At 39.0% G+C, this 14,614-nt stretch overlaps 1 protein-coding gene across 1 annotated transcript in view; it reads right to left on the minus strand.

Moving 5' to 3' along the window:
- Window positions 1-11,907, minus strand: part of apoba (apolipoprotein Ba) — a 65,808-nt gene extending 53,901 nt beyond the window's left edge. Inside the window, exons 1-6 of the mRNA XM_078277200.1 lie at window positions 11,853-11,907; window positions 8,808-8,849; window positions 8,129-8,241; window positions 7,869-8,014; window positions 4,045-4,192; window positions 3,581-3,733 (exon numbers count right to left, since the gene is read on the minus strand). Coding sequence (XP_078133326.1) covers window positions 3,581-3,733; window positions 4,045-4,192; window positions 7,869-8,014; window positions 8,129-8,241; window positions 8,808-8,849; window positions 11,853-11,907 — 657 coding nt within the window. The remainder of the gene's footprint in view (window positions 1-3,580; window positions 3,734-4,044; window positions 4,193-7,868; window positions 8,015-8,128; window positions 8,242-8,807; window positions 8,850-11,852) is intronic.
- Window positions 11,908-14,614: the final 2,707 nt, after the last annotated feature.

Below are 14,614 nucleotides of genomic sequence, written 5' to 3' on the forward strand. Positions count from 1 at the left end.
GGCAGTCGGACTCAATGACCAATTACCGGAAATGATGAGCAGAATGAGCCTGACGAACGGCTCTCAAAATCTGACGAAATTTTTTTAAACTGACCTTTGTTGATCTGAAATGAAGACAGATTCAGCAAATGCATGGCCTATTTCTCGCTTAAAATGCTTTCAGAAACACGTTTCAGTGAACTATTTTCGACCATTATAAACGACCCGCCATTATGGTCGGGGAGAAGCCAGACCCACATGACGAGTTTGTCCAATCAGCTGCCCGTTTTCATTTTTTGGGCGACAATACAGATTAGTGCTGCCTGCTGTTATGGAGACGTATTATGTCTCGCGCACGCGCAGAATGCACGCTCAAGTCGGCGTCACTTCGGTGTGTTCCGAGGCACTTTTTTGACCAACTCGGGGAGACTGATCAGTCCAACTGCCTTTTCTGCCGACAGTCGGATTGGGTTGGTGTGTCAGAGCCTTTACAGATAAAGTAGGTCTAGAACACACTGTAATTTACAGAGACCCAGCAATCCCCCCCAAGAGCAAGCATTTAGTGCAAAGGAAAAGGCAAGGAAAAACTTCCTTTTAAAAGGCAGAGATGTCATAGCCTGGCTCTGCCCTCCTACGTACTTAAGCTCAATTTTCATTTACTTTCAGTACTACGTCTGGGTTCGCGGTATAGTCTTGGGCTTTCTCCAGCCAAATTTTTGGCGGTCCAATCAGCGACCAGAGGGAGTGGCTGAGAACGATGACGTTGAGGCCGTGCGCTTTCCCAGTGAAAACATCATTCACGTCACTTCATGTGGTAATCAGAGGTGAGAAACTGGGGCTAGGTTTTTCTAACAGTTTCCCAGTTGGTGAGGTGAAACTGACATTTGATGTAGGTGACTTTGGTTCACTGAAACTATTTCAATGACAATTAACAGTTTAATGTGGACAAACGCCTCTGCCAAGAAATATAAACAGACATAACATGTTTCAAATGATTCATAAATAGGCCTATGTATAAAAAACAACACCTTATCCGTGTCCTTCCTATTCGTTGTCCTGCAGATAACACAAACACCTGTCGATGTGCTGTTTGTATGCTTGCATAAGAAAACAGCAGCAAATCTTTTGTTATTGTGGCCTCCATGTTTTCACACACCTGATGCTCTAGGCTACGCTCAGCAGTTGGTGGCACTCATGCAACAAGTTGTTATGCCAAACGCCAATATAACAGAAGAAGAAGAACACGCATCCTGACCATGTGAACGCTGGCAGTCGGAAAAACAACGTAATCCCAGGGGCGGTCCCTGATATTCCCATGTGTCATGAATGCACCATAAGTCTTGTCGGTCTCCCCTCTTGTTGCACATGCGCATGACATACGTCACGACCAAACATTAGCGATTGGTTATGGCAGATCCAGTGTGGCTCTGGGCAGATCCAATAGTTTTAAACTTCAACAGAGTACCCGCCTTCAAGGAAGTTAACACTTGGTCAATGAAGAGTGGCCAGACTCTCTGTACAAATGAAATGTACGAGAGTCTGGTAGGACCAGGCTAGAAACGTCAGACAGAACCAGGCTCTTGGTGGGCGGCCATTTGCCGGTAAGTTGGGAAACAGAGACACAGTGTAATCTCTGATGAGCCTACTTTAAGATTGTGTAAATATTACTTTCCTATTTAATGCTATAGTGCGTAGTTTCGTCGCCCCCATGAGGGATTCTAAGCAATGACAACAACACTGTCGGTTCATCGACATGACGCAAGCTTTCGGTGATTGCACACCATCCCCACCTTTCCTCCACGCAGTTGGTAACACAGAGGATTAAAAAATTATGATTGACTCGAAAAATGCATTACTTCAGTTTTTGCGTGCGAAAGTCACCGGACGACACCATTTTGTAAACATAGCCATACTGAGTAATGCAGAGAGAGTTATGTGGAGCTGATAAGGCCTAATTAGCTTTGTATCAACTCATTTGGCAATGGCCTGAATGTAACAGACGTTCATTAATATAAAATAGTTGCGCACTATAGCTGGTTGGTTGGTGTAATGGGTAGAGAAAATGGCCTCATATATTAGTTTAATTAAACAGTTACCCCCTCCTATTTTTTTATTTTATTACATTTAAGATAACATTTCCATGTATTTCACTCCTTGCCGGTAGATGGCGCTGTTGCGCTGCTTCACCATAGTGTTGCTGTGGAGACGGTAGCTCGAGGGCTCAGAAATAAACATCCAGCGCTTGAGTAAGTTTCTGTATCTCCACTTCTTTCCAACCCACAGGTATATTTTTAAACCTTTCCAATCTTTGTTAATATGTATCAAAAGAGTATGTTGTCATGTTCTGTGTAGAAACGTTATTATGATGTGTTTAGATTTATTTGCTAGCAGCTTTAGCTAGCGAGCGAGCAGAAGCTAGTTGAAGTTAGCCTGTCACCGTCAGTGAAGGTTCTGTTCTCTCGTCCTTCTGTACAGACTGGAAACAGTGTTGTGTCGATTGAACATCAGTATGTTTAAGTGTAATATGTAATGTCTATTAAGTCTTTCTGTACTTGGTATCATTTTGTTTGTAGTGCCGGTGTTCTGTTCAGTATACATTTTGTTAGCCAGAGCCGGTCAATGTTCTATGGAGGCTACGCCGCCATCAGTGGATGTGTGCATGCCTGTAGACATACACGCAAACGGCAACCGATGCGTTATATTGGTGATTAATTATCACACGGTCACGTGAACAGTTTAAATCTTGATATAGTATTCTTGGCATTTGATCTGTGAAAAGGGTGTTTGTATTGTAATGTATTTCATAGAAGTAATCCAATGTAGCCTCTGGTCTGTTGTATGTGTTCACTTTAAGAAGAAATAAACATCCAGCGCTTGAGAAAGACATAATTTCTGTATCTCCACTTCTTTCTAACCCACAGTGCTATGCAGCCTGTGGCTTTGTACCTGCCCAGATTCCCCTAGGTCTGAGGCTGGTAACATTGGCAGAGATAATAGTGCCAAGAAATTAAAATGAACTAAACTAAATAAAACCTTTATATTATCAACTGGTTCCCTGGCAATTTCAAGAGGTTGTCTTCCCCTCTCCTGAAGTCTATGAACATTTATTGGAGTCAAATTACCTTTGACTTTAGCAACATAGGAGAAAGCAAAGAGAATGCTCCCTTTAGAGAAGTTCTACAGAAACAATATGACACTTAATTGGCTCAATAAAGTCATATTGTCTTTGTAGAACTCTTCTCAAAGCAATCACTGTTTTTACGAGAAGGTGTCATATTTTACCAAAGCACACAATAAAATAGTATTAAGTAAATTCAAGTCAATTTGTTTGTATAGCCCAATATGACAAATAACAAATTTGCCATAGCGGGCATGACAATCTGTACAGCATATGACAACCTCTGTCCTTTTTGAACCCCTTGCTTTCGGAAAAGGAAAAACTCCCCTAACAAACTAATTTAACTGGGGAATCCCTCTCCTAGGATGAATAGCCTAGACGTGCAATAGCTGTTGTGTGTAAAGTATAGACCAACATAATATAAAGAGTATATTAAAGACAGTATCCAATCAGAAGCTCTAGAGGCAGGTACTAATATCTCACCAGTTTTTGCAGCAGGGCCAGGGGGCTGTTGACTAGTTTCCTGCTGTAAAACTGGTCACACTGGGACAGATCTCTGGACAGTGTCACATCTGTGGCAATATCCTTCCTGGCATGGACCAGGTAGTCTGTTAAACAGTGGCCATGCACTGTGCTCTGAAAAAGAAAAAACAGATAATGAGGGATTTAGCTCATGAACATGACAAAGCGTCATGCAAGTGCAAGTCTATTTAAAAAAAAAAACTTTCACCAGAATGTGATCTTTATTTTTCTCCCATTTCATTTTCTTTCATGTTCTTCATCTGCTCCCTTTACAGTATATCTGTACTGTATGCTCAATTGCTGCTTTAGCAACCTACTTTACCCAATGCAATGTACATCTAATATAATGTGTCTTCATCTAAAGAACCTAATGCCATAATTGTGCCCGTTCTGGGACATTTTTAGAGTTGTGAGAAGATACCAACCATGAGGCTGTTCTGTTCATCCTCCATGACGGGCACATTGAGTGCTGAAACAATTCCTCTTTTAATGTTAAGGATGTTGACTGGCTCGTCTGTCTCGGGGAAAAGCTGAACACTGGTACCTCCTTCCACAGTGAACCTAAGAAGGTTCCTGTGTAAAGAAAAATACAGAGCAATTCAGCCATTTAACTCAGTATGGGCTCACACTATGTCTATACGAAAATAATGTAAATAGACTGTATTTATATAGCGCTTTTCTAGTCTTAACGACTACTCAAAGCACTTTAACATAGTACAGGAACCATTCACCAATCACACACATTCATACACTGTGGCCGAGGCTGCCATACAAGCTTCTACCTGCTCATCACTCAGGTGGCAGGAGCAATTCGGGGTTCAGTGTCTTGCTCATGGACACTTCGACATGGGACTGCAGGGCCAGGGATCGAACCACCAACCTTCTAGCGACCACACTAACACCTGAGCTACAGCCACCCCAGAGTTGATGTTCAGTTTCAATATTGGCTGAAATCTTCACCAGACTGGTTCTGCAAATATTTGTTAGGTCTAACAACTCACGGTATGGCCACATATGAAAGTGTCACAAGTCAGAATTGAAAACATCAGATTTAAATAAAATTTTCCCTGTTCTCATTGTCATTACTAAAACAGATCTGGTTGTGTGTATGAGTGAGGTTAATCAGATTTGGTTTGGGTCTCTTTCTATATTCTGAATGTAGCCTTATATGGTAATTTTTCAACCTCGACCCCATTTCCCCATGCATTTGTGTCTGGAACTGGAAAGAATCCTGCATACTGACCATTACGCAAGCAATTATTTATTTAGAAAATACGTTTCGGTCTTAGACCTTCATCAGGTACATTTGTGTATAATAGACTGATGTGACCAAAAATCTTTGAAATTGTTCTAGTATTGAGAGAGCACAAAGTGACGGGCTGGCACGAACAGAGCTGCAATGTAACCTTGTGGCGCAATTGTGCACCCTCAATATTTGCCCTCTAAAAGTGATTGTTTTTGCCACTGACTGGCTCAGAATGGTATTAAAAGTGTCTGACAACATTATGGATCTTACGGATCTCACAAGGTGACTTCTATTCCAAAGACAGCGGTGTGGTGTGTGGAACGTGAGTCAGGTAAAAGGCGTTCCTGTAGTTTATTGTTTTGGAGTAGGCTACAGAAATTATAGGTTTGTGTTGTTATTTAAACAATTTTCATTGCCATGGCTCAATATTTAAATTATTTTGTTTTCGACAATGCAGATGAGGTCATTATAGCCTAATTGGATGGCCGCCCTTATTCATTTGAGCCAGAGTATATGGATGAAGAGAGATACAGAGAAAGAGAGAGGCTGCAGTTGCAATGTGTTTTGTGCGGTCAATAGGCATATGCATCCATGGTTTCGTGTTATCTTCAAAATGTTCAATAAAAAAAATGGCTCGTATTTGCTCATGTCTCTATCACAGCCCTGTTGATTAGAGGGGGGAAATCCTCTGACGTGGTGACACAGCATATTCTTTATGCATATAGGGGCACAGCAACCATGGCACCACCAATATCCTGAGCCTCGCAGCCCTTCAGCCGCTGTTGCCAAAGCATAAGAACAAACATACAGATCTGAAGACTGATGATTGCTCGGGAGAGCTTTGTATGCAATGGAATTTTTATCAGTTTGATTTAAATGCTGCCAATATGTAATGATTTAAATCTTTTTGGGATTTGAATTTTCAGAGGGAATATACGGAGTTCTGCTCTGCATGCATTGTTTGGAGTGTTTGGGCACACTTTTAAAATAATTTTACAGAATTCCAATTGTAATTCTTCAATGGGAGTTTTATCCCAGTTTTTAAATTCTGGTTTCGAAATTGGCCCCCAGATTTTGCTTCCATAAAGCATTAGTGGTGTTATAATGTTTCTTTTAGATTTTTAGCCAAATTCTTGTGGGGATAATTGTTTTTCCAAATTTGCATATGATTGCATACAAAGCTCTCCACGCTTTATTACACAGTGTACTTATGGCCAGGTTGAAACTCCCTGATGCACTAATTTCAACCCCTAAATAATTATATGAGCCATTTTGTTCTAGCCTGGTGTTGCCCAGAGTGAAGTTGTAACTTGAAGTGTGAGACCTGGGGCTGCAAGATTGTTCCAACATCACTGCTAGTTCATTAATGTAAATGCTAAACAGTGTTGGACTCAAACTGCCTCCCTGTCTCTCTCCACGCCCCTGTTTAAAGAATTTTGTTCTTTTGGAGCCAATTTATACTGCACATTTTTTTCCATGTACAGTGATTTAATAATGTCATAAACTTTACCCCCTACACCGCTTTCAATTTTAGTTTATAAAAAAGCCCATCATGCCATTTTGAATCAAATGCTTTTTTTAAAGTCTATAAACCATGCAAATATTTTTCCATTTTTATTTTTGGTCTAGTTTTTAATAAGGGTGTGTAGAGTGTAAATGTGGACTACTTCAAAGTCAATTGTTTTCAAGTGGGGTTCAGGGACAAACAGGGAATATTGCAATTAGCCTGAATTAAATTTCCTAAAGAAATATCTCAATAACAGACAAGGACTTTTTTTTAAATATAATCATGAAATTAACCATTCATATTTGCAACAAAGACAATTTTACAATCAACCAAAAAACATATAATCCAGGTATAGGCAAAATATAACTAATTTCTAACTTTCTTAGTTTGGAGGGCAATTGGAAGTACTGCATATAACCCAGACTAAAATAAATCCCAAATAATATTCATATTCATTGAAATGAAAGAAACAGGGTAATTGTGTTGATATTTTAGACTTCTTCTAACCTTACTAGATCCAAAGAAGACAGTCAGCCTTTCCTTTAATCTTGCTCTTGGAAGACTGGATGCAACAACAGGCTGAGGCAGCGTGAGGCTGGTTGTTGCTGTGAGCAGCAGCTATGAAGATGTGTAAAGTGACTGGAACCCTCCCACAGGCAGAAGAACTCATAAAAAACTAGAAGTGGTAATCACCAGAGGCCCCTCCATGCAATAATATCAAGATACTTATGTCATGATACGATATTGTGATTTTAAACATATTGCGATATTATGCAATTTATTACCTTTTCTCCCAAACTTCAAATTGTGTCCACAAAGGAAAACTTTGTCAATACAGTATCTGTTTTATCTAAAAAGATAAATTTCACTGTTTGACAAAAAACTCAACTGCACCATCTAGTGGACTGAAAAAGCTATTGGTATTATTATTCTAGTACAAAACTTAAAATTCTCATGTGCAATTTATATAAGAAAAGATTATTTCCGTGGACATACTATATCAATACACAGACTTGGCGTCTGTGTATTGATATAGTATGTCCACGGAAATAATTGCGATACTATTCTGTATAAGCGGTATATGCCACCTAGAAGTGGTATGCATCATCTGAAAGCTTGGAACCTGAAGATTAATTTGAGATGCAGCTCATCACTATGGGTCAAATTTTTATAATCAGAAATTAAAAAATAATTCATTCATTCATTGCTTTTATACAACAGTTCTACAGTTACACTGTTAACTAATACACGGTGTGTGTCATATATTCAACAAGACTTTGATATATTATGTGTAATATAATGTGAGAAATGATTGCTTTCTACCTTTTTGGCTGCTCCAAGCACCGGTACGTGACAGCACAAAAAGATGCACATTGAAATTCAGCATCGCCAGAGCTTGTAAAGCGTGCATGCACTTTATAAATGTTTTTCACCCACGTCACCTCCTGGTCTCAGTACTAATGCATGTGATCATGTGAAGAATGTTTTGCACTGACCTTTCCATGGCAGCCTGGAAGGCCCCAGAGCCGGGGGCCTGCCTGTAAACCGGCTGGCCCTGGGGATCCATGACAGACACCTCACTGAGAGCACAGTCCCTGGTGTGCATGACGAATCTGCACATCTGGGGTACTTCGATCTCTACCTAAATATATGTACCAGCAATAACAGGGTCAATGCAGAGACAGGGAGGGAGCTTAGATGAGAACATTCTGTTATGAAGTGGCCTGACAAAGTGGGACACATAAACAGCATGTACCTGACAGGAGACCTTAGGGCCATTCTTCAGGTTAGCAGTGCCCACCACACCATTTCTGCTCACTGTGGTGTACTGGTACACATATTTCTTATAGGTCTTGAATCTGGATGCCACTGCAATAACATAATGGTATCACATGGTTATATTGACTCTTTAAGATCTTTGTCCCTTACAGTATGTACGAAGCTAAGTGCTGATCAAATCAATTTAAGCCAACACTGCAGACCTTTGGACCCAATAGCATCTAAATAATGTTCTGAACAGTGAAAAACTGCTTGTAGTGAATCATAAACTGCAAAGGAACAAGAGTCCATCAGTTCCTGCTGCTATCTCCAGAAAATGGGTCATGTGTTTATTAGTTTAGCACAGCCACCATCGATCTGTTAGCAGGTTTGACTCTCTTAGCACATTGACCCTTCTCTATCTACCCTATGCACATACACACTTTTCAAGGTACACACACTGCCAGCCTCTCAGAGGAACTGACAAAGTCCAGAGTGTTGCATCAATTTGGGGCCCTATCAACCCAATATAAGTACAATATAATTTTTTTTTTTTTACCAAAATAGTACAGAATATAATTAAATAAATAAAATCCAATTACATTATCTTCACAACAGCAATGATTGAATAATTAAAATTGCATGTGAATTTAACTGATGTGTCGATAGCAACTCACACAGACACGTTGAACTTTGTTCATTACTGCCATTGCCTTCCTCTGAAAAAAAGTGAAGGGTCATATACATGATTAGTAAACATAAGTTTAAGACATTATTTATTATAATTATAAATACAAATTCTGGTGGTAAAGTGAACAAAAATGGTCTAATTGTCTTGTAAAAAACAACAGCAAGAGTATATTTTGGGTGTTATGTTCCTTTAAATCACCAGCAGTAGCAAGGAAAACACACTGAGCACTAGCATAACTTTAGCACAAGCATTCATTTTGCATCCATTTTGCAACTTACAATACATTACTGTTGAGGGGTGGCTAATATGTACAGTATACAATATGAAATATATACAGTTCTGTTCTCTTAATGATTAGATGCCACTTTTAAAACACATGGATTTCTGAGTAACAACTTAACCCTTGTTGTTGTCCTCCTGGGTCAAAATTGACCCGGTCTGTTTTGCCAGTTTATAAAGCATGAAGCATAAATTATCACCCAAGTCTGTGTTACATCTTCTTAGCCAACTTCTTTCCAACCTATTACCACTAGTTTTACACTTATTTCTTTAATATATGGTAAAAAAAAAAAACTCATTTATATAAAATTATACCTAATTTCTGAATTAAAAAAAGCTGAAATTATGAATTATTTTGACTAACAATTGAGATCAACAGGAACATATGTTGATGGATTATCACAGACTGGTATAAGTCAAAGTTTAGTCAGGATACTGTTTTGAAACCATTTCAATTTTTTTAATGACAGCCAATAATCACACTTGTTGTCCTCCCGGGTCAAAATTGACCCAGTCTGTTTTGGCTATTAATAAAGCATAAAGTATCAATTATCACCCAATTCTGTTTTACACCTTACACCTAGACAACTTCATTCCAACTCATTACCACTAGTTTTACACTTATTTTTGGAATGTATGGTGAATAAACTTCATTTACATGAAATAATATTAACATTACATAATTTTGGGGTAAAATAAGCATCAATTAAGAATTATTTTCATTATAGTTAGGATCAGATTAATCTATGTTTGTGGACAATCACTGACTGGTATATATTAGTGATTTGTCAGGATACTGGTTTGAAACCATTTTATTATTTTTAATGGCAGCCAATAATCACACCTGGTGTCTTCTCAGGTCAAAAGTGACGTAGTCTGCTTTGCTTGTTTATAAAGCATAGACAGTTATAATTAATCACTCAATTTTCTGTTACCACTTTTATCCAACTTCATTCCAACTCATCACAACTAGTTTTACACTTTTCTATTCTTTTCTATTTATGGTCAACAGACCTCATTTACATAAAATTATACCTACTTTCTGAGTAAAATGAGTTGAGATCATTAGTTGTTTTGGATTAATGGCTGGTATGTGACAATTATTATATCCCCAGGTTAAAATTAACTGATGCAATTGTATTCACAAACAACAAAGAGCTAACAAAAAGGAAAAAAACTTGTTGAAAATTGTCTTGTCTCCATTTAGGAAAAGACACATCAAAGGTGTAGTTTGAAGTTGTGTCTGTATGTTTGTATTTGTGTGTGTGTGTATGTGTTTGTGTGTGTGTGTGTGTGTGTATGTGCATGTGTGTGTCTGTGTACGTTTTTATGTCAGGACAGCTCAGTAGTGTGATATATTGCAGGTCTCAGCTGTGTGTGTGTGTGTGTGTGTGTGTGTGTGTGTGTGTGTGTGTGTGTGTGTGTACGCATGTGCGTGTGCACGTCTGCATGTACATGTGTGTCCGTGTGTGTGCATGTTCATCTGCTGAAAAGAACAGTAGTGTGATCCATTGCCCTATGCAACGGGTGTGTGTGTGGGCATGTCTGTGTGTGCATGTGTGTGCGTTTGTGTGTGTGTGCGTGCATGTTCATGTGCTGAAAAGCACAATAGTGTGATCTTTTGCAGGTCTCCGCTACTGTGTGTGTGTGTGTGTGTGTGTGTGTGTGTGTGTGTGTGCGTGTGCACGCGAGCATGTGTGCGCGTGTGTGTGCGTGTTCATCTGCTGAAAATCATAATGATCCTTTGCCCAATTTCAGTATGTTGTGTTTGCGTGTGTGTGTGTGAATGCATGTGCGCGCACACGTGCATGTTTGTTGTCCGTGTGTGTGTGTGTGTGTTTGGGTGCATTTCCATGTGCTGGAAAGCACAATAATGTGATCCATTACATGAGGTAGTTCTCAGCTGCTGTTTGTATGAATGTGTGTGTTTGTGGGTGTGTGTGTGTGTGTGTGTGTGTCTCCGCATGTGCATTCATGTGCGTGTGTGTGTGTTCATCTGCTTTAAAACGCAATAGTCCCCCATTGCACCACTGGGTCAAAATTGACCCGGGAAGACCACAAATGCTATAAAATTAAATAAAACACCCAAATTTTAATGAAAGTAGTGATCATTAATTTTACTTGCGAAGAACCTCATTGGGAATCACCCATGTTATTTTTGGTTAATTTGGTTGAAATAAACCCATATTTCTGATAAAGAAACTTTGAAAACGGGTGAAATTTGACCCGAAGACAACAAGGTTAATCATTATCATCTTGCATATCTGTACATGCACTTAACTAATCTATGTATGTATGGATGGATGGATATTAGTATAATAAAGTAAATAGTAAACTGAGGGATTACCTTTTCTTGAAATTGTATTTTTAAATGATTTCACTGACAAATAAATTAATTGAAAAATGTATTGATTGATTGATAGATAGTGAACATTATCAGAATATTTGTAATTAACTCAAAGACTTGCTATAGTAGGAAAAGCATAGCTCAGGTGTTATTGATGGCTCTGTTCTATTAACTTGCCACAGTAAGCCATGAAAGTGAGCCAGCATGCCAAATTGCAGGACCCTGGAACTATAAACACACCTATATAGCCTATATAGGTGTATTTTACAGAAGACATTTTGATATGGAAAGCACAGGTTAAAAAAATAAACAATGGCTGTATTCCAGGGTCCCGGTATTGTTAATTCTGGTTCACGATGGCTATGCTTGTTCCAATGACCATTAAAAACAAATTTTTCTACTTACGGGCCAACGTGTAGCTGCTCAGCAGCAGTAGCAGACACAGCTTGCTGTAACCCATCATGGGCTAAAGAAAAGGGTTACCTCTGTTTTCTTCAGCTCCCTCAGTCTTGACTAATACAGTAACACATCTACCCAGATCTTTTATAAAGTCCCCTCTTCCCTGTCCCTCCATAAGCCAGCCCTGCTGACTACCACAGGTAGACAGACACAGCAAAGCCTGGGTGGTCGTTTCAAAGTACAAACTCTGAAAAGCACCGAAGGTTATTCCTAGGTACATACAGTAGCAGTCTAGGTAAGGATTTTTTAGGTGTCTTCAGACAAAAGAGGGGTTCTTGTTAGTGTCAATACAGGATTGCACAATAAAATGCAGCTGTAAACAAACAGCCAGACTGTGTACTGTAACAATTAATTTTGTTTTGCTCAATAATTCCTGGACTATTAGAATAACTATGATAATAGAGAGACTACTGATGTTACAGTTGAAACATTTAATAAATTCTTTTGACTGCTTTGTTACACTATATCAAATTATATGAGCATCAGTATTGTTCCTTTAGTGACACAAAGAGCACATATACTTTGGTTGATTCTACTCTTGGAGATATATAGATGCCCCTATAGGATATCTCTGGGCAGAACACAGAGACTGTTTAGGGGGGCAGCCTTACAACTCCTACAAATTGTATTGTCTTTTGCATTTTATTACAGCTGTAAATTAGGCTTGGACCAGATACCAGATCAAAATTGGTATTTACACTGAAGACAATCAAAGCCCTCTTTTAAACTAGAGTCAAGATTGCATTAATAAGGAACTGCTAAGTGGTCCTGTTGATATGACCTAGGCTCCCTTACAACAGAAGGTCTGCAGTCGGGGTGTGACCGGCTTTTCAATCCCAAGTCTCTCAGCCAATCTACGTACACTGCAGAAATATATGTCCTACTTTCAAGATGGGATTAAAAGGAAGAAAAGTATTGAACATCACTTTTAGAACACCACTTATGAAGAGGACATACATAAATTAATTTTCCTATAATTTATAATCAAATTCTACAAGTTGTGACATGTTAAAATGAATACAATTTCAATCAATTTTATTTTCACATAAAAATCATACCTCAGCAAGGTAAAATTCCAGGGAAATGTTATCCCATCAGCTCCTTAAATGATAAATAATAAAGCAGAATGTGGCCGTTAGATCGGCTCACAGAAGAAAAAAAAAATCACCGGGTTGAATGACACTGGCACTCCAGGAAAGAACACCACAGCTCCTGACATTCCACTGGAAACCGATGGAGGCCACCAGCTCGTCCGACGCCTGCACACTGGCCAGCAGGAAGTCCAGCAGATAAGTGACAGTCGGTGTTCAATTCCTCCACGCTTGCCTGATGTAGAGATTGAGATGGACGCAGAGATGGTCTTGCTTGTTCACGTAGTTGGGATCGTAGCCATAGGTCGTAGTTGTTAGCCATCTTCATCTTTTCCTTCTGTGTTTACTCTGATCTTTACATTTGAAAACCTTGACCGGCCAGGCTAGCAGAGTCAGCAGCAGAGTGAGCAGACTGGTGAGGTGATTTCCCGATCCTGATGAGCAACTCCTAGCCACATTCTAACCCTGTCCAACGTCAACCACAAAAAGCGAAACTAATTTTGTAAAATAGACAATTCAGCATAACATTTGCAGAACTTACAAAGAGGCGACTGGAGAGGTCACTTAAATTCAGTAGGTGAAGTTTGGTCTTGTTCTAATCCTTTGTGCATTGGAAGATTAGATTCCTAGTCATGGTAGTTATTAAGTAACCAGGAATAATCATTTAAGAAATTGTCCTAAAAGTAAAATATAGCCACATGGCCACCGACCTCTTCAGGGACAGGTGTGCCCAGATGGGTGTTGAGCATTTACACACACCCTTCTATGAGGGGTGGAAGTAACAAAAATGTATTGATAAAAATGGAGGTGAAGAAAATGCATGTGAACTGAAAAATTGAGTGATAAATTATCAAGTGATCTGATTAATTTAAATCCGATTAAGCTCCTGCTAAATAGTCCATATTTTATCTTTCAAGAAATTTGTAGATGTTATCCTAGCCCACCTATATAGGAAACACAATCAACAGCGTGTTCTCCTCTTCTTCTATATTCTACTGAAATGTAAATTTTGGTTTGCTCCCTATCCAACAGATATTTTATTTGTAACAGTTGTATTACTTGAAATGATATTGACTTTATTATGTTAACATAAACTTGGGTAAAACAATCCAATTACGAATGCTCTTACTTTCTACTGGGCCTGGTATCGGAGTGGCTGTCATTCATGTGAATCATTTAAGTCCTGTTTCTGTTGGTGAATTTTACTAATTACTTTCTTTTACAGTACTCTTAACAAACACTCCTATTTCTGTACTATTGTATACAGGAAACAACTTATTGACTGTCAATGAGCGTATAGGCAGTTTCATTTTGAGAGTTTGTTTTTATTTCTTGTTTCTCTCATGTGTCCTCTGATAACAACTGACAGTAGATTGACGTTTTCACAGCCCTGTGTCGGCTCCAAAAAACTGAAGAAACAACAATCCCATTGCAAAAGCTCACCGTCTCACCTGTGTCTCACATAATCCTACGCCGTGTGCGCGCTGCAGGTGTAGCCAGTTAAAGGATACATTCTGCGGCACATAGGCTCCGCGAACGGTCCACATACATTTTGCGTTTAAGGTAGCCAAAGTGTTACTGGGCTATTAAAACAGATTCTAAATTCTAGATTCATTC

The sequence above is a fragment of the Sander vitreus genome, chromosome 20 (assembly GCF_031162955.1).
Source record: "Sander vitreus isolate 19-12246 chromosome 20, sanVit1, whole genome shotgun sequence".
NCBI classification, from domain to species: Eukaryota; Metazoa; Chordata; class Actinopteri; order Perciformes; family Percidae; genus Sander; species Sander vitreus.